Source organism: Cavia porcellus, unplaced genomic scaffold, assembly GCF_034190915.1.
Source record: "Cavia porcellus strain 051 isolate PalLab524CR breed Dunkin Hartley unplaced genomic scaffold, mCavPor4.1 scaffold_6, whole genome shotgun sequence".
NCBI lineage: Eukaryota > Metazoa > Chordata > Mammalia > Rodentia > Caviidae > Cavia > Cavia porcellus.
In genome coordinates, this window is record NW_026947489.1 from 18,518,165 (window position 1) to 18,543,508 (window position 25,344).

The 25,344-nt window shown below is 37.7% G+C and overlaps 1 protein-coding gene across 3 annotated transcripts in view; it reads left to right on the top strand.

Annotated features, from left to right (window-relative positions):
- Agbl1 (AGBL carboxypeptidase 1) overlaps window positions 1–25,344 on the top strand; it is a 775,775-nt gene that overhangs the window by 55,518 nt on the left and 694,913 nt on the right. For all 3 annotated transcript variants that reach the window (XM_063250014.1, XM_063250013.1, XM_063250015.1), the window contains exons 4-5: window positions 3,204–3,335; window positions 6,897–6,990. In XM_063250014.1, coding sequence (XP_063106084.1) covers window positions 3,204–3,335; window positions 6,897–6,990 — 226 coding nt within the window. The remainder of the gene's footprint in view (window positions 1–3,203; window positions 3,336–6,896; window positions 6,991–25,344) is intronic.

A 25,344-nucleotide genomic window follows, 5' to 3' on the forward strand; every position in this document is an offset into this window, starting at 1 on the left:
ACAGCTAAAAATCCTGGGCATTCAGCTCATGCAAACTCATTGTGGCAGTTAAGCTTACATTGTGTATTGAATCTCCAGAGGGCAACACAGACCCTCTGAAAAGCAGACCTCTGATATTCACTGTCAGTAGCGGCAGCCAAGAGTTCCAAGGCTCAGAGCCATCCTTTCCTTTTAGTTTTTATATCTCTACTTTGAATCCATTCAGTATTCAAAAGACATTGACTGAGACCTGAGCATCAGCTTACACATGCATGAGGATGCCCCAGACAAAACCAATACAGTTCGTTTTGTGAATATTCACCAGGTACTCACTGGACATCTTCCAGGGCCAGGTGCTGTCGTGGGCACTGGGAACACGACAGTGAACAAGAGAGTTAAGAATCCTTCTCCTACAGAGGTCCCATTCCAAGTGGTGCAGCTAACAAGTCAGCAGATAATTAACTGAATGGTAACAGACCATGATGGGTGGCATAAGGAAGAGAAGGAGTGAGGCTGCACTAAGATGACGTGTTCAGGGACAGGTGACATTTGAGCTGAATCTTGAAGAATGAGAGAGGAAATCAGCAAAATTAACGGTGGGCCAAAGAGCTCTAGGAAGAGACAGTAGAGACCTGATATATGCTTTGGTCATAAACCGTATAAGCTGGGAAGTCAGAGCTGTGTTTCAACTCTGGCTCTGACACTGACCAACTGTGTGATGTTGGCAAATTTCCTAAATTTTTGGAACCATTATGGTTCTATGTATAAAAGAGAAGTATAGTTCTACTTGTAGGTTTGCTGTGAAATTACATGCATATTACATATTATGTGCTGAGCCTGTAGGACCAGAGACCTAACAAAAGTCATTTAGGTGATACAGGAGAGTAATGGGAGATACATCTGGGCAGTGATTTCCAAGCTGTCATTCTTGACATTACTTATGTAGTAATCAGGTCACACCAGTCTCTGCCATCAAGAGGTCATGGTTCTTGATATTGGCATTCAAACTGCTGAGGGCTGACCTGAGCAGAAGATAAATATGTTTGGATGCTCATGAGTACAGTAGGGTAGTTATTTTTTTTTCTCAGGATGGAATGGGCCATATAAGATTATTTATTACCTTGTTAGTGGTGTGCTTGGGCCCCAGAGGTAAAATTGGTAAAATCATGTTTAGGATATTAACTCTTGCTGTGAATTTTTAATTAAAAAAAAAACCCTCAAAACTGGGCATTTACAACATGACATTGCAACCGGAAATTGTAACAGCATGAAATTTTGGGGTAATGTAGAGGTTTACAATGTGATATTTTGGGATGATGTAGATAGCAAAATCATTGCTATTGTGAAGCAGATTGACATATCTACACACTTAAAGTGGTTTGGTGACAAGAACAGCTAAAATCTACATATTTAACAAATATCACAATACAGTTTTATCAACTTTGTCTTCATGTTGTATACTATTTGTCTATACTCCGACATATTTTTTTATACCTTTGATCTACTCTCCCCATTTTCCACTCCAGTCCTCTCTCTTGCAGTAAGTGTTATTTAATTCTCTCCCTTAGTGTATTTGTTATTATCTCATAAGGTTGTGGATGGCTATTACCAAAAACACAAGATGTAGCAAATGTTGGCGAGGAGCCCTAACTCAGCTACTTTGAAGTCCAAGGTGGGAGGATTGTAAATTTCAGGCCAGTCTGGATAATTTAGGGGGTGTGTTCCTCAAAATAAAGACAGACGGACAGACAGACAGACAAGCTGGAGATATAACTGAGAGCTCTTTGAGTTCAATCTTCAATATAGAAAAAATGTTGGTGAAGGTGTAATAGTAAGTGACCCCTTGCACATTATTATTGGAAAGGCAGATTGGTGACTGTTATAGCCACTATGGAAAAGAGCATAGAAAGTCCCAAAGAAATTAGAAATAGAACTACCATATGACCCAGCAACCTTTGTTCCAGGTAGAATACATACACAAAGGAGATGAAATCATCAATTAGCAATTTGTAAAGATATAAACATTCCCATGTTCTTTAACAACGTTAAGTATTGAGTGGTGGATGAAAGGATAGACAGAACATATATAATCAATTTTTAAAAATACAGTATTCAATTATAAAAAAAATGAAATACCATCATTTGGGACCTATAGGATATTGTTCTAAATGAAATAAATAAAACACAGAAAGAGAAGTATTGCACTGAAAGATAGCAATGTGTTTAGTCACACTTTGGAAAGGATACAAACAAATCGGACTGGATACATAGTCATTATAAGTGGGAGCAAGGAACATAAACCAAAAGATGCTTTCCTATTGTTTTTAATGCTTATTTTTAAATTATTAAATAATGGTGATTAATATGCGATTCTCAATGTCAGGTTTGTAGCAATAATTTAGAGATATTTGAGGAAAGATTTTTATTTTCTTACAATATGTTTTGCTTTTATTATGGAAATTCTGTGTCATATAGAAGAATGAGCCCTTGTCTGCCTAAAACTTCTATAGCTATTGTTAACATTTTACCTTGGATTGAGGACTAACTCAGTTGTGGAGAACTTGCCTAGCAGGCGTAAGGCCCTAAATTTGATCCTTATCACTAGGAAAAGAAAGGCAAAAGCTATTCTGCTGAATTTTCTTCACCTATTTATTTTTATTTGAAATATTTTAAGGAAAATTACAGATAATAGTTTGCTTCCAAATCCTTTTGCATGCACTTCTTTGAAAAGAGCTATTTTCCTTTGCAAGCATAAGGCATTATCATAGATTTAATAAAATTAACAGTACTTACTGTGTGCTTATTCCAGTTTCTCCCAGTGTTCCCTGCAGTCTTTCCCAGACACTCAAGTCAAAGTTCTAATCAACGTTCGTGCATTGCATTTGAATGTTATTTGTTTGCATATTCTTCATTGTATAATTATTGTGTAGGAAGAAATAGATACCCATTTAGACTGGAATTCATGTATACAGACAATCAGAAACTTCCATAGATGTAAGGATTCAAAAGTCATACAGTGCACAAGTCTTCATGTAAGATAGATGTGCACGGAATGAGTTCTTCTGATTCATTTGTTCCCTGGGAACATGCATTGCAGTATTTTTTTAGTAGGGCTTTGGCTGTAATTACTCCCTCTACCACCTTCCCTTTCTCTACCCCGAACACGCTCCAGTCATCAGAATCAATGTGAAATCTAACTAAGAGAGGTGACTTTGTGTTCCTAGATAAAAAGTTTGGACAGAAGGCACTGGAATTGGAAGCCCTTGATGTGACACTGATCCTGGCCAGAAAAAACCTGTCTCACAGCCACAAACTCCTGCATTGTCTCTGGGCTCTGCGCGTGTTTGCCTCCAGTGGTAAGTGGCTCTATTGTGGCTCTGGGGTGGCTTCCAGATCTGGGATGCTGGAAACCATGTGGTGATCTGATGGGAATGGGAGTGCTGGAGGGGAATTGTGCTTCCAGGGAGATAAATGACGGAGCTTGACAATTCAGAGGCTATGGGGATGAGAAGTTATTTTCCCATTTCCTTAACTGGGTAAAGTGCTTCAGTCATTTCCTGGAGATGGTTTTCCTTATAGCTCACCTATACCACATTCTGGGTTTCTCTGTTAGTACCACCAAGTGAGGAAGACCTACAGCAGGGGAAAGGAAGATTTTCTTCATTCCTTATGGCAGCGAAGGCACAGTGTTGCTGTGTGTTACATCTGGCAAGAATAATCCTCATGCCATAAATCTTATGAGAGCCCTGAAGCCACTCACTGAGAAAATAACCTTCACTAAGTTTTTCACTTGTTTCTATCTCACTATCCTTCTCAAAAGAATCCTTCAGGTGACTGTTGGGGTACATAGTGGCACATAGGTTGATACTTGCCATCTCCTGATTTGGATTATTTTTAATGAACATGCCAATGTTGTACTTAGAGCCATAATTTTATAGCTAAGGGGGAAAAGCTCCTTAGAAGAGTCAAGTAATTGCTTGAATTCATACAGATAAAGAGTCATGAAAGCTGAATTTCTAACTCTAAAACTCATGTTAATTTTACTCCATATTGAGACATTTTATTAATAGATTAGATTCTATACCTCCTACCTCACATGCAATAAGCACAGACTTTCATTTCCCCTTCTTGGGCTCCCTTATGGTAGAATGAAAGTGACAATTATTTAGATCTAATATACTCTGTAGGAAAAGGAGTCTGAGAAGACCTGAGTTTGACTCTGATTCTATTTGCTATGAGTCATGTAAAATGGGTACTTAATCTGTTTAACCTCAGTTTTTTCCTTTGTAAAATTATAGTGGTAATAATTATTACTGTTAACCTGCTAGGCATTCCATAACAAAACACTACCATCTGTGGTTTGAACAACAGAAATTGATTTTCTTACAGTTCTGAAGGCTGAGTATCTGAGATCAAGATTTTAGTAGATTTGGTTTCTTCTGAGGCTTCTGGCTTGGTCTCAGGAAGATGGTTGTCTTTCCTTTCATGTAATCTTTTCATTGTGTGTGTGTATCTTGGTGTCTCTGCACTTTAAATATCCCTTTTTTATGAGGGCATGAGTCAGATTAGGTTATGGCCTGCCACAATGGCCTCATTTTGGCTTAATTACATCCATAGGTCCTTAGGAAACTGGGCGAGGCACAATTCAGTCCACTGGAAATCTCACAGAGTTGATTGAAGGAGTAAATAGGGCAGTGTTCCTGCGCTGACTGTCATTTTGCAGCTATTCAGTGCTATTTTTTTCCAGTTCTGCTTTTTCTTCTAGTCTTTTGTAATAACATGAAGCATGCACATTAGCAGAGTAAATATGCGACTTTTTCTACCTATCCTGAAGTTTACTAAAATAACCTGATTTTCATTAGTGTACTCTATTTATAAGCATGGAGACCTCTAGAAAGAGGAAGTCTTTCTAGAGAATAATGAGATCAATTCTTGATTCCTTGTTTTCATCAAAGCCTCTTTTCACTCACCTCATGTATAGAAGCCATAGGGTCAAAGAATTAGATAATCTGAATGATCTGTACAAATATAAAAGAATAAAAATAAAATAAAAGAGAAACTGCTTTGTGTAAAGGACAGCTCTCATTAAAGAGTACTCAAAAGATATGCCAGTCACGTTTAGAGTTGCCAATAGCACAAGATTTAAAGTCTCATGGTTTCCTAAACAATAATGAGGCTAACAACTTGCTTTCCTTACTATGGAATGATTATAGTTATCTTGAAAAATATCTTCAGCTGGAGCTCTGAGGAATCCTGAGAATTGCCTGTGACTATGAGGAGGTGATCATTTGGCTTATATTTTAGATCTACATTTATTACCAACTAACTATTTCATAAGTGATTTTAAAAACATGTAACATCACTCTCTATACCTGGGCTTCACTGATCAGAGGCAGAGATTAAGGAGCCTGTAGATTGTTGTCTCTTTGGTAAATTGTAAGTCACTGCTGACTGTTCTAGTAAACTTTCTGAACAGCTTCTATCTTCAGAGGAGTTGGCTGGAACTGTAGGGGCTTAAGATAACCAATGAGTCCTTCTTTAGCAGTGCACAGATGGCCGATAGGGATGTTTACAGAGTGCCAGCAACCCAATGTTGGACAGCCATCCAGCAAAAGTGAGCTCAGTGAGGATACCGTATTGACATCTTCTGCCAATTCCAAATCTAAAGTCTTCCATGTTAGAATCATTGCTCTTAAAACTATTGCCTCCTTAATATCAAAATTTTGTTAAATTATCTGCCAAGAGTTTGCTCTAGCATGTTTTCCCAATTTAGAAATAAGAACTGAGTCAGTTGCCATAAGAGTGGAAGATTGATGGGCATGCCTAGGATGCCAAATCCCCGCAGTTTGATCCAGGCAATTTCTGTGTGTACTCTCCTCAGGAGGGACATATGCATAGAGGCTGTTCCAGGAACACGTGTTCTTTGTAATGCCTGAGACTTCAGCCTCAGGCTATCTGGAGGACTGTCCTGGGATAGACTATGCTACAGTCTCCACATTTCCATTTAACTTCCTTTTCTAGGGTTCAGAGCAGGCCAGTATAAGCCACCCTTGTTCCTCTCTCTTTGCTTATTTAAGACCTCTTGTGCCCACTTACTTTTCCCAGAACAAGGCTGGCCCAAAGCACGGAGAATTCCTTGGTTTTCTGTCTCAAAAACTTCAGCACTGTGGAAGAGACAAAGAAAGTCACTTTGGAAGATAACACACCTTTCTTTCACTGAATGTTTTCGCCACACTAGACTGTGGTTTCCCCTTACTTCTCAATGTGACCTGAGCTTTTCTGAAAATCATCTGACCCAACTGCTGTTTTGGGGATACTGAAAAGAGGCAAGGGCATTCTAGGAGATACGGTGGACCTGCAGGCTTTATTTATCTGGTCAGATATTCCAGAGTTTCTTTTTTCTATCATCCAGATCTATACTTTTATTTATTTGTTTGTTTGTTTATTTATTGTGGAGTCAGGACCTCACTGTGTAGTTCAGGCTGGCCTTAAACTCACTTGTATAGCCCTGGCTGACCTCATACTCATGGTGATCCTCCTGCCTCAATCTCCCAAGTGCTGGGATTACAAGCATGCACTATGGCTTTATTTTATAAACATCCAAGTGGGCAAAAATAGGAAATTTCGCAGATGAGTTACCTCGGAGTGGGGCAGCTGATTGTCCCTTTGGCCTTCTAATAGAGGCAAAGTCAATTCATCACCTTGGTCATGGAAGATCCATACACTAAATTTGGAGGGAATTTGCATCAAAGGTAGAAATGAAAGGCAAGTACTTCTTAGGTTACACCTTATGTTTGTGTTGATGTTTTATTTTTAGTGTACATGATAATTCTCTTAAAGTTTAAAGACATTGTCCTAACTTGTATTAACCCATCCACTTGTGACAACTGCAACTACTGTGTTTTTATCTTTCTCAGTCACAACAGGAGCCATGCTGGGGATTAATGGAGCAATGGAACTGCTTTTCAAGGTCATTACTCCTTATACCCGGAAGCGCACACGAACGATCAGGTACAGACACATTCATAGTGCGTCTGCCTCTTTGTAACAAATGGGATGAGGTGGGTTCACATGTTTTCATGCTATTTCCAGTCCAGTTTGGTGATGAATTCCCACTTGTTGATACCCTACAGTGACTGCATCTCATCTCTACTTACATCCATACCCACCCATAAGTCCTTCCCTCTCATCTTCGTAAGAAACCTGAATGAGTGTATTGTGATCCTCCTTTTCAGATGAGGAAGCTAAAATATGGTGAGAGTTTATCCAAGTTCACACTGCCTGAAAATGGCAGAGTTGAGATTTGAATCCAGATCTTTCAGATTCGATATCCCATGGCTTTTTGTTTGTTTTACTTGGAACCTTTAGGTATAGCCTTTTACTTAAAACAATAAATGAGACAGTCTAGAAGTGAAAATGTCACAAAAGAACCAGCCAGTTAAACTTCTCATATGTGTTCTGGGCCTTATAATGGTCCATCATGGTTTGAATGCAGGTCTTGATACGTGTTTTTTTTATGACTGGAAAATGAAACTCAGTCTATTCTCTCTGCCTCTGTTTGGAGAATAGAGTGAATCACCAGGTTAAAAAGGGAGATGGTTACACATAAAGGCTTTAGAGATATTTGGAGCCATTAAGATCCATCATTTGTGGGAGTGACTCAGCAAGAACCTTGAAAGAATATTATAAGAAATTCAGCCAATTTCCAAGCTAAATGGGATAATTTAGCAAGTAGCATTTCTGTGCCCAGCCCTGATATTCTCAGCATCCCAGTATCCATCTTAGGCTTATATTCCACCTATTTTTCTCTTGGGTCATTGCAGTTAGGCCATTATCATCCATTCTCACCTGCAGCTTTCTACACAGAGTTTCCTGGGGTGAAATACACGACATCTCAAGAAAAAAAAATTGAGAAGTCCTAGAATAAAGTTAGGTAGGTTTCTTTACCATCAAACTCTGCAGAACATTTTATGAGGCTAACACATATTAAGAATATCAAAGATGATCATGGGCCAAATATTTTGCCCAAAGACACACTTATTTTAGAGACCACCTTTTTTTGAGAAGTCCAAAGGTTTCATTTTGGAAATCTCTCCTCTAAGATATAAATTTATTACAAAATAGGCTTCAGCTAAATCCCACCAAAGACCTCATTTACCTGGCATAAAACCTCAAAGTCACAAATAAAAGGACAAAAAATTCTCAAATCTTTATTTTTCTGTAGTTATACTTTATTTTTGTCTTACTTTTACTCTTATACCAAAAATATAAATTAATGCTGTCTCAGGGTATGAGTCAGATTGATGATTCTTTATTTTTTTCTGGGTTTTCCCTGTTCTACCCCGCTTCACAGAGCGTGCTTATGTTGTAAGAAGCTTATGGTAGTTCCAAGTCTTATGGAAAGGCACATCTTGTCCTGGATCATCTCACATCCATTTGGATAGGATTTGGACATGTCTGCTTTTCATCGTGGTGTCCAGGTTTTGGTTGCTGACATCGTCAGTCTTAACATGTCCTTTGGGGGCAACTCAATGAAATTCACATTTCTGCCCTATTCATAAGGCTTCTTCTAATCTGAGGCTGTCATAATGCAGATGCTCAGATGTTCGCAAATATCTGCTTTTTTCTTACATTTTGTGAAAATCTATGTGATGTTTACTGTGCTCACTCATATGTGAGTGTCCATCAGCTATCTCCTTGTTATTTCTTGGGTACCATGCTGTTTGACTGGCCTGGCTCATCTTGGATATCAAGGTACCAGGTCCCTTCTTTCTTGGATCCTGATAAGGTTTGTTATTTTCCTCTTTCAGGATGAGCATGCAGGAACAAAGCAACAAACCACAGGGGCTTCCTTCTCAGAGACTCACAAAAGTTGTTATTGCCATTATTTTCTCCCTACAAAGGGAGTCAAATTTAGGCACAGATGTAATCAATGTGGTACAGAAAAATGGGAAAGTAATGCTAAGAATCTCAGGGACAGAATGCTTCCCACAAAAAAAGGAACCTCTCAAAGCCCTCAGATAGATGTATTTTTGCATGTCCAGTTTGCCTTGTAAACTTCGGGCAAGATGATTCTCCTTCTTTAGCTAAATGCCAGATTAAAACCAGACCTCCAAGAGGAGAGGAGTTTTAACTAACGACAACAGAACTATCATCACCATGGTATTTATTAGATACCCAGAACTGTGCTAAGCGCTTAGCATGTGTTTCCTCATTTAAGCCTCTCCTGTCCTCTCCTGTCCTCTCCTGTCCTCTCCTGTCCTCTCCTCTCCTCTCCTCTTCTCTCCTCTCTTCTCCTCTCCTCCATGAGGCAAGTGATACTATTGTCCCCAAATTTACAAGAAAAAAAATCAAAGCCAAAAGAACTTTAAGTAACCTGCTGCGATGTAAGTGAAGGAGCTAGGATTTAAACCCTGCCTGACACAGGAACCTCAGCTTTTAAAGCACCACTAGAGTTTTTTTACATAGTCTATTTCCAGCATTTTATTTCTAAAATCAGCATATGTAAGACAATCATAAGCAGTTAAAGTTTGCTTAAATTTCCTTTACTGCCTAAATGGTTCATACCCATGGAACAATTTGCTTAATGATAAGGAATCTTTCTCCTCAGTTGAATGGCTATTTCCTCTCAAAGGCTAAACATCTACTCCCTCAGCTTTTGAATTGCTTCCCAAAGCTACTGTCTTTTACCTTTCCCCTACCTCCCAACAGAAAGATAAGAACAAAGTTGCTGAATGTGACTCCTGTTGGGGCCCTCTCTCTAGCCTATTCTTTGGTCTCTCATTTTTAACACTTTTAAACCAAATTTTAACATTTCTCAAAGCATGAGCATCGAGTTACCTGTTTGGTTTGTTGTGGGCAATAAGAAATAACGTATAAGGCTTTGTTAGCGTTGATATGATAGAATATTGTCAGTAATTATTCACAGAGATGTTGAATATCTGGCTCCCTGACCCAGATCAGAGGCTGCAGCAGAAAATGGGAATGGGAACTTCCCCTTCTGCCTGTCTCTCTTCTTATGAGCCCCATCCTCCAAAGAGTAACAAAGATGTACCCAAGTGGATTGTGCTCAGCCCCACTGGGATGTCAGAACCTGTGGGCTTGAGGGGTCTTCTAGAAAGGGGCTAAAATAGCCTTACTGAGTATCAGCCTCCAAATACTCCCAAGCTATGGGAAAGTTACTCTAAGATATCTCTGAAGGAGTAAATGACCAATGTGGTATCACTATGACTCTTCCCCCCCATGGAGATTAAACCTACTCTATTTCTCTATCATGAATCTAAAATTAGATTTGCAGCTGTCCTCCAATCTCCAGATAGTACTGAGTAAGATTTATGACAGAAGGTCCAACTCCGCGCCTATCAGAAAGAAGGGGCATGTGGCACCATGCCCCCTTGTACTCGGAGGCTCTGTGCAAACCCTCACCAGCAAGGAGGGCAGCAATGTTAGGCCTCCTTCATTTCCAGGGTGCCTTCCATGTTGGCATACGTGTACTATCATGCACTCATGTGGGCTTTGCCTGTTCCCTTCCTTCAGTGCCATTGTCTAACCCGTCTCTCCTGACTTCAAAGCTATCAAGAGTATATGGCAGATGCAGAGTTCTGTCCTCAACGCTTCTCTAGAACTTGACTCTATTTTTCCTCCTCACTTGCCTGACCCTGTGCAATGTGGGCCTGTTGTCTCCTCTTCTCCCTCAATACTACGATTCTAAAATGCAGAAATCAGACTGCATTCATCTTGCTGTTCCCATAGGACCAAGTGCCTAGAATAGGGTAGACTCTTAATTAAATTCAAAGGAAACATTTTTAAAAAATTGACACATGATAGTTGTGGATACTTATGGGTTTCAGTGTGATAATTAGATACTTGCCCACAATGTGTCATGATCAAGTCCGGGTAATTGGCATTTCCATTTACTAAAACCAGAACATTTCATGAACTTTGTTTCATGTGTCATTCTTCTGCAGGAGCCATTGCTAGTTTTCTCTATATTTTTCTAATGTTATTGTGCATGTTACCAAAGTGTGCACAAAATTACTTGTTTTAATTAAAGTGTTTTTGGTAAATTACTTATATACTGATTAATAAAATCCAGTACTTACTGAGAAGGTATTGTGTGAGGCACTTCGTATTTATTATCTCTTTTTGTCTTGATCCTAAGATGGCTCCACATGTGGGGTAGTGCCATGTCTAAATGTGTTTGAAATGTCATGTTGCAGTTCCAGGAAGACCTCTGTGGAGTGAGGGACTCAGGTGCCCCTGGTATAAAAGTCATTCAGGAGACAGAGAAGTAGCAACCCTCCTTTGAAAGGGAGCAAAGTTGTACTTCCTGGAGGGAAAGAAAATTTCAGGGTCTTTTGTCTTATTTAGAGTTGTCTGGGGAACCGACCAAGATTGGCAGAAAGGAAAGATTTGAATGTGAAGGGAATGTGGGGGAAGCATTCACATTAAAACTTTGGCTTCAATTTGAAATTGGCTGCCTGTATCTGGGTTGTTAATTGGTTCAGCTGAGGCTTTAGACTTTTCTGGGGGTGTTTTTTTATAGCAATAGGGAGGAGGAAATGACACTAGGTCAAAGTGTGCTACCTCTTGCTAGCTGAGGACAAGCTTGTTTATCTGCACGAAGCTGTCTTTGAGCTGTCCAAACTCACTAAGTAGGAAAATTTATTGAGGCAAAGACAGGTGACTTGACTGTGAGTGGCTTAGCTTGTGACCTTAGAAGAGCTTGTTTTCAACACTCTCTGCTAGGAGCTGTCCCCATGTTCCTTTGTATCCAGCATGGATCTTTCTCTTTTGCCTTGCCTCATGTTTTCAGTGCAAGCTTGCCTTGCCTCATAAATATCAAAGTCAATCAGCAATGGTTTGGTATTTCCTAGAAAAAGCTCTTTGTTGAAGCTCATTGTATTTTCTGATCATTGCATTACATTTTTAGAAATAGACTCAGGGCTTTCCACAGGAAGCAATGGTTCCTCTGTCCTCACCTGCATTAGCTGTGGAGCATCTCCAGGGACACAGAAAGTCAGGAAGTGTAGGTTAATTGAGGGCCACACTGGTCTCATTCTGATAGGAGATGGCATTTGTAGTCCCCACCTTCTGTGTCTTCTCAGGTTTCCAGCATGATTTTCATGGTATGATTTATTTATTCAGGATCTGGGATCCCTGAGTTTTAAACTATGGTGGAACCACAAACAACAGAGGCTGTGTGCTCCAGAGAATCTGGGTTTAACCACTGTGGCAATAGAAGGAAGTGGATGAAATTCGTCGCCAACAAGTGTCACGAGCAAATTCTTTAGCTCAGTCTCCCTCTGGCTGTCCTACCAGCTCTTGTACTTGGAATAGTGTTAGGTGATCATCTGCCTTCAGAGGTCTGACCTGTCGGGCTTCTCTGGCATTTGAGCTTTCCCTGAGTGAAGATTGCTGAGCATTGCTTCCTTGGCAGCTATTTGTGGTGATTTTATCTTCAATTTATGAGCTGGAAAAAATGTCCTCTCTCCCCAAATGAGTGTTCCTTTTCAAAACTAGGGCTTCTGGGATTTCTCCAACCGTTATACCATTTCACTTTATTTGATCATGGTAGCTGGTAGTGGAGACTTGGTCAGAGCTAATCGATTCTCTGTGATCATCAGAAACTGGGTAACTTAGCTACTTTATCACCATGACAGTGGCCATCCAAGTTACAAGAATCAGAATTTTCTGTTTCTTAAAATAGTTACTGGATCCCTCCTTGAGTGTAATTTTCTCCCAATCCCCATTAAGAATGGCTGTGATCTTCCTTTAGCTGGACTCTGTGGTCTTCCAAAGTGTGGGCCTGCACTGGGGGCTCAGAAGCAGTGTGCTCCAGAGCATCTGGAATAAAATACCTGGAAGAGGAACAACACTAACAAAAATTCCAACCTAGCCCCACAAGTGGAGATACTGGGGCTGTACACCTTGAACTCAAGTCAACCGACAGAGTGATTATGGCATTTGAAACTTGACTCTAAGCCTGTAGCTGATAGTTGAATGAACAGTTTCCTATGTGATTTAAATATAGGCAACTAGGCTTAATGGTTGAAATCCCCTTTATCTTCTTGAGAAGCCAAGGCTCTGTCCTTGATTAAGGCCACTTATGTTTATTAAAAACATAAGAGCTAAAGTTGGAAGCTTTCAAGGAGTCTTCTTGTTCATCTCTTTCATCTTAAAGTGGAGGTCACTGAAACCCACATGTCTTTAGTCTCTCTCCTTATCACTGGGAGAAAATGCCCAATGTTCACAGCTTAAGGGAGGGAAGGTTTATTTTGGTTCAGTTTCAGAAGGCTCAGGCCATGTTTGACAAGCTAAGACACAGAAGTTGCACAGTGGAATTGTCTAGGCAGAAGAAAGCTGCTCATGTAATGGTGGCCAGGAAGAAGTGGAGAGAGATGTGAAGACCTGGGAAGGGACATATAACTCCTTGCAGATCACATCCTGAAGGACCTGCCTCTTCCAACTAGATCCCATCTCCTTTCAGCAAGTCAGCTGTCTTGCCCTATGATTCAGTCACCTAAAAGCCCTGCCTGTAAGTTCATGAGGCTTTTGGAGTACATTCTTGATCTAAAGTATAACCAAGCTCTCTATCATCTACTACAATAAAATGCCCTACTGCATAATGCAGAACACACATGCCTTGGATTAAGACTTGTCTGACAATATCCAATGTGCTGGGTCAGTAATAGGAACCGGAGAGTTTAAAACAACAAAAGGTAGATCTTATGCTCACGTTTCCAACAATCTTTGTAACAATAACCATGCAGTGTGGTTGGAAGATCCTCCACTCTGATCCAATCTTGGGCTTATAAAATGGGCCAGTTTTCTGTCCTGCAGAAATGTTCTCATATGCCATTTTCAGAAATGCTTTCAGAGCTGTACAGGCACGATGTGTGCTTGAAAATCTTCCTTAAAATGTACAAACTACTCCTTTAGTACCTGAGGAGGTCTTGGTCTGGCATTACCATCCAGATAAGGGACTTAGTTCCTGTTTCTTCTATTTGGGGTGCTCTGTGATACTTAGTCTCCTGAATGACATGGACCAGATATTATGAGGAGGAAGAGCTCTAGAACTCACAGGTCCTTAGATGTTTTGACCAATCTTCAGTGCAAACAGGTGAAGTCAAGAACATAGGACTCCCTCCAGGCTGAGCTCCAAAAGGGAACAGCATCTTTCTCAGAGGGTTGGCATATTAGCATTTCTTATTCTGTCTCCCCACTACATGTTAAAGAGGCTGAATTCTTGAACCCCAGAGGCAGAGGATCCCCTTTTCTGCTTGTTTCACTTGTGGTGTCAAAGCTGTAACTGGGGCCTGATATACTGAAAGTTTGGGAGCATGAGGCTGAGGAGATAGCTCTGTGGTAGAGCACTACTTGTCCAGCATGCCTGAGGCCTTCAGTTCATAACTCAGCATGACCAAAAAGCCAGAAAACAGACAAACAAACAAACAAACAAACAAAAACCCAAAACATAATATGAAAGTACAGGAGCCATGTTCAACTCACGGCCCTATTTATATCATGGAGGTTCTGTGTCCAGAAAAGAAAGTTTAGAAGGCCAGAGACTTAGAAGACCGCTGTCCCACCACTAAGTGGTATGTTGGCCTGGCAAGCAGATCTTTCTCATGGCTGGAATGGTGTTTCCCTCTGAGGATAACATGTGGTAGGGCGGTGAAATAAGGGGTAATGTGCCGATATTGGACCAATGAAATTGTTTACGTAGATGGGATTCTAGCAAAAGCAAATCAAATCTTCCTGGATTGTACATATGTTGGCTGTCTTGCCACGCACCACTTCCCCCTGGTGAGGGTCCCTTACAGAAACTATTTCTGTCTTTATCTACTGAAATCAGAATTGTCTTGTTGAGTCCCTTACCCCAAACCATCCCATTTTCCTCTAGAAAAGAGGCAGGTTCTTAGCAGTTTTCCCTTGGCATAGAAGTTAATCTCTGAGTACAGCCTGACTCAGCCAGGAGGTTTTACAAAGAAATTTTGACCTTCTTTTAAATCACACGTTCCTTGCACTATTGTAAACATTCACAGATAACCTTAAAGAGGGTGTGAAGAATTGGAGGGAGGCACAGAAACGCTTATCAGGAGACACTCTCCTGACCTTTGTCCTTTCCTGGGAGGGAAATGATCTTTCCAGCAGGAAGTGGACTAAATTTTTTAAGGATTGATTCCTCACTTAGCAACAACAAACTGTAAAGCAACTGGGGGAAGCACCTTCCCTGTGGGGCTGTGAGTGGGTGCAATTTCTGGACATGTGCTTGTTTAGCAAAGAAAAGCCAGCTCAATTAGTTGGAAAGGAAAGGGGCCCCAGGAAATGCATAGGTAGAGTCAGTGAAAGCTAGCTGCTTTTTAAGAACATGGGCAGAGATTTCAGGAAGAGGAGAGACTGAAAGCTTTCTGTATTAAGTTCACTGCAGTGCTATTTTAATATTAGATCTCTGTGTGATTATTGGTTATATTCAACAGAGTTAATGAGAAAAATAGTGAAAGAACTGTAGTGGTCAATGAAATACAGTGGGTTATTATTGAATTAGGTAGAATTTTCTTTCGGATATACATAGTAGGTTGTCATAAGTGCCAGTTAGATTAATAAACATTATTTTTATTTGCCTGAGGTTCACAATTTTAATTACTCATTTATTCACTCTATAATATTCTGTGTCTTTTATTATTAGTGGAAATGTACTGTCTTTGAGATGAAAAGATAGTCTTTGTCCTAAAAGAGCTTACTACACACACACACACACACACACACACACACACACACACACACTATTAGAATGTAAATGAATAAAATAACTCCTATCATGGTGCCATATTTAGAATACAGCTTCTCAGTCTACTCAGGAACTAGCAGAGAGGAAGTCTCTGGGTGGGAAATGTTTAGTTTGAAATAGGGAAAGCTTTCCTAGATGCTAAGGTTCTAAAGGGAGGATCTTCTAGTCAGAGGCAGAGCAGGTGTGGAGACACACACGCATGTAATTTAATGTATGGTGGGAATATATTGCTAAGAAGGCAGGAAGCTCATCCAAATTGATTTGGAACACTCTAATATTTTAGTAGACAATAAAAGTGTAGAAATATAAAATTCAAAGGAAATAAAAAACGGATAAACTCATAAAAATATTCAACCTTCCAGTGATCAGGAGAAAACCAATTTAGATTGAGACACCAATTTCACAAATCAGTGTATGAAGGATTTTGAAAGATGATAATATTTATTGTTAGTGAGGCTTCAATAAGATGGGCACTTATATGCTGCTGGGAATGTAGATGGATAAAACCTTCCAAAACCAGTAGAGTGAGGTATACCAAGATTAGAAAAAGTTCCCATTTCTTAACTCAACTTTTTCGCTTTTTGAATCTGTCCTAAAGAATCATTGTGAAAGGTGGATGAAGATTTGCATGCAAAAGTATCAATCAGTGTTATTTATAATTGAAATTATAACCAGACAAATTTCAATAACAAGGAATTCTTGGCCAAAGTGTTATATTTATACATGATGTTATATAGCCACACACCAAGAATATACTAGGAATGATGCCTATCATGGGAAATACCTGTGTTAAAATATTGACTGGAAAAAATAAGGTTCAAAATTCATCTTCAGGCCAGCATGGAAAAATTGATGTTACATTTGTCTTTTCACTTCAAAAAGACAGGCTAGAGATGCAATACACAAAAAATACTTTAAAATATATCTAGCAATAATGGATAGTGATCCTTTAAAGATGAACCCTTAAGTTATTCCAGTTTACTGTCTTGAGAATTTCCAGGTTGTAGTGGGGTGGGAAAGGACCCAGGTGTGGCCAAAAAGATTGTGTGAGTTAAGGAAACAGAGTTAAGGATACAATTGTAAGGTCTGGAGAGGTATAGAATGTATAGAGAACACAGTATTGGAAATAAGAGAGCTGAACAGAAGAGAGGAGAGGGAAGAGGAAAGGAAGGGAGAGGAGGGGAAGGAGTCTCAAAATGATGATGTGTGGAGAATTTCAGAGATTCTCCCTCAAGCTTATAACCAGTGCGTAATGATGGGGAAACTATCAGGTAAAGACCACCTTAAGGGAATGGAGGGAACTGTGTCTTGCACACACAGGGAACAATCCTTGATACTGAAAGGGAGACTGGAAAGCCTCTTGATTCCTGGGGAACTGGGTATAATGCATAAAAAGGTCTTTACCCAATAGTGAACACTATTTAGCTCTACTCTGTTCATTGTAAGAACTGTTAAAAAAGCAAGACCTGGGAGCATGAATTGTTGTCAAGTAACCAGCCAAAGTCTCTAAATATTTACAGTAATGCAAAAATATTCCAGTGATCATGATAAAAGTCACATTGCCTAGAATCCAACAAAAAATTATTAGGCATGCAAATAAGAGGAAAATACTACTCATAGGTTATTCAGTGAAAACCAGTACAGAACTGATATAGATATTAGTATTATCAGATAAGAATATTAAAATTTATTCTAATCATATTCAATATGGTAAAAAATTAATAAAGATACAGAAAAAAAAGACCCAAATTGAACTTCTAGAAATAAAGCCTACAGGGTGCCAACAGATAAGTACACTGGATTGAATTCAGATATATTAGACATGGGAGAAGAACAAAGAAAAGTGTGGAATAAAGCAAAAGAAAACTTCCAAAATGAAACACAGAGGAAGAGGAGAAGGAGGAAGAAATGAAGGAAAAGAAAGAGAAGAGAGAATATAAGACAATCTGAAGCATCACAGTGCGCACATATCTGGAGACAAGAGAGTCAGGAGACAGAGGTGGAGACAAGGAAAGTATCTTTGTTTACAGGAACCAAGATAAGAATCCAACAGATTTCTGTTTGGAAACAATGAAAGGGAAAAAATGGTAGAGCAGCATTAAAGTACAGCATCCCATCCTCAATGCTGACGGAATGTAGACTTTTCAAACATAAAATGTTAAAAGAGTGTATTAACAAAGATTCATAATAAGTGCTAAAATCCTATGTGCTATAAATTCGTAAGTGCTAAAAGAAAACTTTCAGAAAAGAAAAATGCACCAAACAGAAAGATGTATTTGCTCAAAAGCCCAAATAGTGCTAGAAAAATTACATACATGAATAAATATATTTTAATTTTAGTTTATTATGTTAGCCTCTTTAAAAGGTAGTTGTGTTTAAGTACAATCACAATTTAGCCTAAAAGATACATTCTCTTATTTGTGAAGTGAAAATATAGGATAGTAATGGCACCTAGATCAGGAAGAATGAAGTGAAAGTTTTCTGTTGTAATTGTCTCATATATGAGAAGGTGTAACCCTCAAAGGCAGGTTGTGATGAATTAAAATGTATACTGAAGGAACCACTAAAATGGGTAAGTGAAAAGTTATAGCTTGTAAGTCAACACTATAGGTACAATAAAAAACATGCAGTTCTTTCAAAAAATAAATTTAGGAAAGAAGAAAAGATGATCCAGGAACAGAAATTACAATATACAGTAAATAGATGAGACAATAAACTTTACCTGGGTCCATCAGATGTTAACAGTTTAAGCACACCATTTAAATGACAGTGATTACCATAACAATAAACAGCCAACACTCATCTATATGGTGCGTGCAGGAAACACAGTTTAAATAGAAAGATACAAGTTGGTCAAAAGTAAAAGGATATGCCAAGCCAATATTAATAAAAAAAGGTAGAGTTTTTTTTACTAATATTAGCAAAGGATATTACCAAGAATACAGTAATTTTATAATGAGACAGGGTCACTTCATCCAGAATACAGAACTCTGTATATACATCTAATAACAGAGCTTCAAAATAATTGAAGTAAAAACTGATAGAACGGCAAGGAGAAATAGACATCCCTATGATTTTAAATAATCCCTTCTCAATAATTGATAGAATAATCAGAAGGAAAATCAGTAAGGATATAAAAGATTTAACTAACATCATCAAGCATCATGACTTTTATCTTCCGCCAACAGAACATACATTTTTTCAAGAGCACATAGAATACTTGCCAAGATAAACAACATTATGGGGCAGTCAATATAAATTTCAAGACTTCAAGCAATATAAAGTGACCATAGTGGAATTAAACTGTAAATCAACAACAGAAGGACTTCTGAAAGAACCCTCAAATTTTGGAAATTAAATCCCTAACCAACAAAATAAGAGAAAAATAAATTTAATTGAAAGCTGATACTGCCTGACGTGGTTGTTCTAGCTACTTGGGGGCATGAGAAGGATCTCAGTTTAAGGTGAACTTGGACAATTAAGTGAGAATATAAAAAGCGATGGGCATGCTTGCCCATCATGTGTGAAGACTTAGCTTCCACCCCAGGACCACGATCAACAAGAATAAAAACTCTTTGAGATCAACAAAACTGTTCAAAGCTTTGTCTTCACTTACAAGGAATAAAGAGAAGGCATAAATTACAAGGAAAGGGAGATAAAATTGCTAAAGTCCTATAGACATTCAAAGAATAATTATGAAACAGCATTAACAGCTTTGTGTCAATAAATTTGACACCTTAGATGAAGTGAAAAATTCCTTGACAGACCTCGCTGTCAGAGTTCACTCAGGGAAAAAAAAGTAACCTGAATAACACGTCTAGGAAAGTCCAGGATTAGATGGCTTCACTGGCAAATTCTATCAAATATTTAAAAACTAAGTCATAGTAATTATATAAACTCTTGCAAAAAATTAAAAATAAAGTCTCCAACTTATTTTAGGAAGCCAGTATTATCCTGATACTAAGAGCAGGCAAAGATTTTAGTAGGAAGGAAACTACCAGCTAAAATCTCTTATGAATAGAATTGTAAATATTCTTAACCCAATTTTAGCAAATTGATACCCACAATACATTCAAAGATAAAGACCAAATAGGAGCAAAAGATTTGTTTAACATGAAAAATTCTTAAATATGATTTATTACAAAAATTCATGTATTCATCAACAGATGAATGGATAAAGAGAATGTATTTATACACAATGGAGTACTGCTCTGCCATAAGAAATAAACTTGAATAATTTGTAGGAAAATGGATACACCTTAAATCCATAATTCTAAGTGAAACAAATCAGACACACAAGCTTAAAATATGGTTTCTTTTATAGGAAAAACCCAAAGTACAAATAAATAATTGAGAAAAAAATAGACATTAGGAGACAAAAGATAGATCTTTAGCAGAGGAGAGGGTAACTAAGACATGGAGGGAGGTCGAAGGGATATGACAAAGGGATATAAAAATAAATAAAATGTGTCACATACATGTACCAACTGCCCACAATGAATGTATTCATGATTTACTTGGCAACTATGTACTAAGAAAATAAAATTTTAAAAAATCAGCAATATAGGATTATCTCAGTAACCCAGAAAAAACATTTGATAAAATTTACTGTTTTCTGATGAATTCTTTTTTTTTAAAATTTTATTTAAAAGGAAAAAGAGAAAAAACAAAACAAAACAAAGCGGTATAAGGGTACAAGTAATACAGAACTACAAAAAAAAAAGTAAGAAATCACCTGTTAATAGATTACATATTATCATCTTAGAGATAGTTGCTCAAATCACAGGATCAAAGCATACAAAGTGGACATTCAAACAGTGAGACTGCAAACAGTTGTGTTCAATGATCCAACCAAAAACATTAATATGGTCAGCTATTTAACACCCCTAAACACACTTGCTGTTGTATCCTTTAGAGCACTTTTTTTCCCCTCTCTTTTTTACAACAAAATTTACACATTTTGGGTTTTATTACTCCTTAGTTCTTATTACTTTTTTTTTTGGAGAGAGTAAAGTAAAATATGGCAAAAGAAAGCTGTCAGTCAAAACCAAGAATAGACATAGCACATGATGTAAAACAGAGTACAAGGTTATCAACAATGGTTATCAACAATGTCTCTTGTTTCCTTAAAAAGAATTGTCTATCTCATTAGATATTATAAAGTTGAACAAAACAGTAGAGAACAAGACCAATAAAACTTAAGCATTGTAAACATTACAGGGCTTCCAAAGGAGACAATAGTCAAACCAGAATGGGCATCTTAGTGAATCTTATTGCCTTCAAAGTAGTTGCCTATACCCTCAAACTTGATATTCTGATGAATTCTTAATACATTTGAAATAGAAGGGAAATTTCTCAGTAAATCACATCTATGAAAACTACAAAGTTAAATCATGCACCAATGTGAAAGACTGGATTGTTCTTCACCCAGATTGAAGCAAGCTAAGAATGTCCATGTTCTCTAATTCTCTCCCTAATACTAGAGAATCTGCACACAGATATAAGGTGGGAAAAAGAAATAAAAGACATCCAGATGGGTAAAAAGATGTAAAACTCTGTCGATGATTGTCTATGTAGAAATGCTGATGGAATCCACATACACAAAGGTGACAAGAAGTAAGTTCATGTACCAAAGTTCCAGGATGCAGGATTAATATACCAAAGAAAATCATATTTTCACATAGTGCAACAAACTATTGGAAAATAAAAATTAAAAATTAAAAATGCACTTGGTAAAAATCACGAAATGTATGAATACTTAGGTGTAAGTCTGACGAAAGTTGGAAAAGATCTGTATGCTGAAAATTATGGAACAGTGCTGAAACAGAGTTAGAGTTCATGGCTGAGAAAACTTAATATTGCTAAAATGTCAGATTCTCTAAAGTTGATCTATAGATTTAATGTTTCAGTGCATTTCCAGTCAAAATTATGAGAGATTTTTGGGGGGAGTAGAACTTACAAGCTGGTTTAGAAATTCATTTGGATTTCAAAGTCTGAATGATCTTCCTGCCTCAGCTTCACCATATAGCTGGGGCCACACGTGTAAGCCATCAAGCCTGGCTCTTGGATTGTATTTTTAGATAAATAGTGAGGTAGAAATTCCAGTTTAATGTTTTTCGATATTGCCAGCCAACTGTCCCTCATTCGTTTTCTCTCAATTGGAACTATTACTTTTGTCTTATACTAAATAGTATTTAGGACTATTTCTGAAGTCTCAATTCTTTTTTGATCTCTATCTTACCATGCATCAATACCAACATTTTAATATGTGCTTTCTGTTTATTAGTATTTTATGTGTTTAGCAGCATCGATCTTTCCAAATATGACCTTATTCTTAATGCTTCAGACACAGTAATGAGGTATAATGTGTTAGGTTACAGCAACAATAACACAAAAATAAATTTAATTTGGAAATGGAAAGTATTTAGAATAACTGATGCAGTTTTGCAAAAGATCAAAGTTTGAGGCATGACAATACCTAATTTAGAGATGTATTTTAAAGCTACAGTAATCAAGACAGTATGGCATTTATATCAATGCTGACTAATAGATTAATGGATCACAACAGACAGTTCAGAATACACCCGCACATATGTGGATGATGAATTTTTGCATAGATCAGTTCAATAGAGAAACAATTGTTCAATAAATAGTACTTGGAAAACTGAAAATTTATGTGCAAAAGATGAATTTTAGCTTGTATTTTATATTAACAAAGACTAACCTGAAATGGATAATGAACATAAATGTACACCCTATAGTTACAAAATTTCTGGAAGAAAATGTAAGGGAAAACCTTTGTGACTCTGGTTAGTTAAAAACATGTGAAGCACAATATAAAGAGCAAGAAATTTTTAAATTATGCTTTGTCAATGTTAAAAACTTCTGAAGCATAAAAGATACTACTAAAGCAACGAAGATACAGGCCATACGCTGGGGGACAATCTGTCAATCATGTATCTCATAAAGGAACTTTATCATATATATATATACATTTAAAATAATGACAAAATGAAAAATTCACTTGCAGAGTTGAATAGATATGTCACTACAGAAGATATACACACTGCATATAAATATGATCAGCATAATAATTTCTTAAATAATATGAAAATTAAAACCAAGTGGAAATGATTGATGCGTTAGGTATGCTAGAATTTATTTGGCTACAGACACATGCATTGAAACTGAAACACTGTCGTTGATAATCGGACCATGCAGTTGTTCATTCACAAAGGAATGGAAGAGGAGTGTGGACAGATGAAAAGGATTTAAACTCATTAGTGTTAAGGATGAAGAATGAAGGGATTGCAACAGATGAGTGTCTTTTGAACAGGTGAAAAAAGCAAAGCATTAGAATATGCACAGAAGCAAGAAACAGACTGGCTCGCGTTGGGAAAATAAACAGTTGGGTGTTAATATAAGGCAAGGCTAGTGGTGGGGCTGGTGGGAGAGAGATCATGAACCAATCCGTATCTTGTGTGTTCTCTTCTTTCTCTTTTAATTTCCTCACCTTCTTGTCTCTTCTCTTTTTCATCTTAGTTTTTTTCTTTTGTTTTGTTTCACACTGATGACAATTTCTTTGTGTTGGTTTTGACCTGAGCAATTCCATTTGCTGCTCCATCCTTTCTGCTGTTGACTGCCTTCAACAAAGTTTCAGACCCATAACTGTGTATTTCACATATACATCCAATTTTTATGTTATTAGATCTATGGCCTCATGACAGTTTGCTCTCATGTCATTAGCATAAATGTCCTCCAAAATATTACAAAGCATGCAAATTAGGCATTGTGGTAATTAATCTCCTTTTTCTAAGTTACATTTACTGCGCTTCACTGGCAGTTACCCATTAAGTGTTAGAAAATCGATCACCTCCTCTTTGCTATTTCGGTCTCACAGAGACAACTCTTTCCTTCCACTATTAGTTGGTAATTAGAAACAGTTCTGTTGGATTATGTTAAACATTGGAACGTATTTCTGCTTAGATATTTCATAGCGGGATCTTCAGGATCAAATTAAAGGAAGACAAAAGGAGATCCTCATAGTTACTATTTTAGCAGCTTGCATCTGGCAACCTGGAGAAGAAGCACAGTGAAACAGGAGTGAATATAGCCATAGCAACAGATTTGTTAATTTTCAGCATCCCAGATGCAGTGCTCCCCATCAGGACTAATTCTCAGATGTCTGTGGTCAGACCTAGAGGATGGCTCGATGCAGGTGTGTGAAGGAGGAAGGTGCTCCAATTTATGCTTGTCCTGAGCTTCTCACACATATCATTGAATTCTCATTTTTCTGAGGTAAACGTTTGTCCAAGTGTTTACTAGGGGCTCTGCTCTGCCTCTGCAGCCAGAGATTCTTCTAAACGTTTTGCTTTGAGATATCCCATTTTGTTTCTTGGTGCTCCTAACACTTTTGGTGTTTGACTATTTCTACAAGACTTTGGTGTAAACTATTTTAGATGCCATGGCACACCAATAAGTTTTAAAATTATTGCTCTTCAAATGTTTTATGCAGATGGCAGAATATGGGATGCTCAGTCCAAATCTCCCTTGATAAATGGAGATGGTGACTCCAAAAGGGTTTAATTTTTTACTACATTAGAAGTAGATCAAAGAGCTCAAGTAAGATTGCAGGTCTCCTGACTTCCAGGCAAGTTCATTTTTACACAGTGTGTTACAACATGATGACTTTTTTCTCAGTACTGTTTAAAAACAAAAATGATTACATGGCTAGGATAAATAAATAAAGCATGTGTAACGAACAGTTTCACTAGAGCCCAAGGGCTCTAAATAGGAGAAAGGCAGCCTCAAGCCTCTGTATTGTTGAAGCTGAGATAATTTGTCTTTGAAAATCACCCACCCTAATCACAATAATCATCATCACACATAATAAAGTCTTAGTTTCAGTGACAAATGAAATACTTTTCAGAGTTAATATCAAGGCCTCCCAATTGTATGATGCCATTATGGAGTTAAATAATACAGTTTCCGAGTTGAAATTCAAAGGAGGAAGAAGGAAAGCAGAAGATGATCATACAATAGCAATGGAGAAAACAGTGTTTATGAAGCAATACCAAGGGTCAGTGAGGCAGATAGATGTGAAAGGCCATCCAGATGGCACCAACCCATTAATACGGACTATGTGTGAGTCACCACCATCTCTTGGGTATCATAGCTCCAGATTGCCACACCCACAAGCTGGCGCATTTTCTTAAGATAAAATGTTATCACATTTTGTTTATAGACATGCTCTTTCCAAGAAACTCAAACAAAATAACTCTTAAAATTTCAACCTGCTATTTTTTCATTCTATTGTCTGCATAGTTCAAATATTGACTTTTTGATAAGGAGAAATATTCACTCCAAGTAGTATTCTATCCCTGTTCTTTTTCTGATCAGAATTTCTAGAAAATTCTGAAGTGAGTTCCTTGATCAATTAGTCATAGGGTTGGTAATGACTTTCCTTTTTTTTTTTCCTGAAGCACATTTCTTTAAATAAAAATTGAGAATATGTACAAAAAGAAAAAAAGAAAAGAGAAACCAAGTTAAAATTGTGTGTGTGTGCGCACATG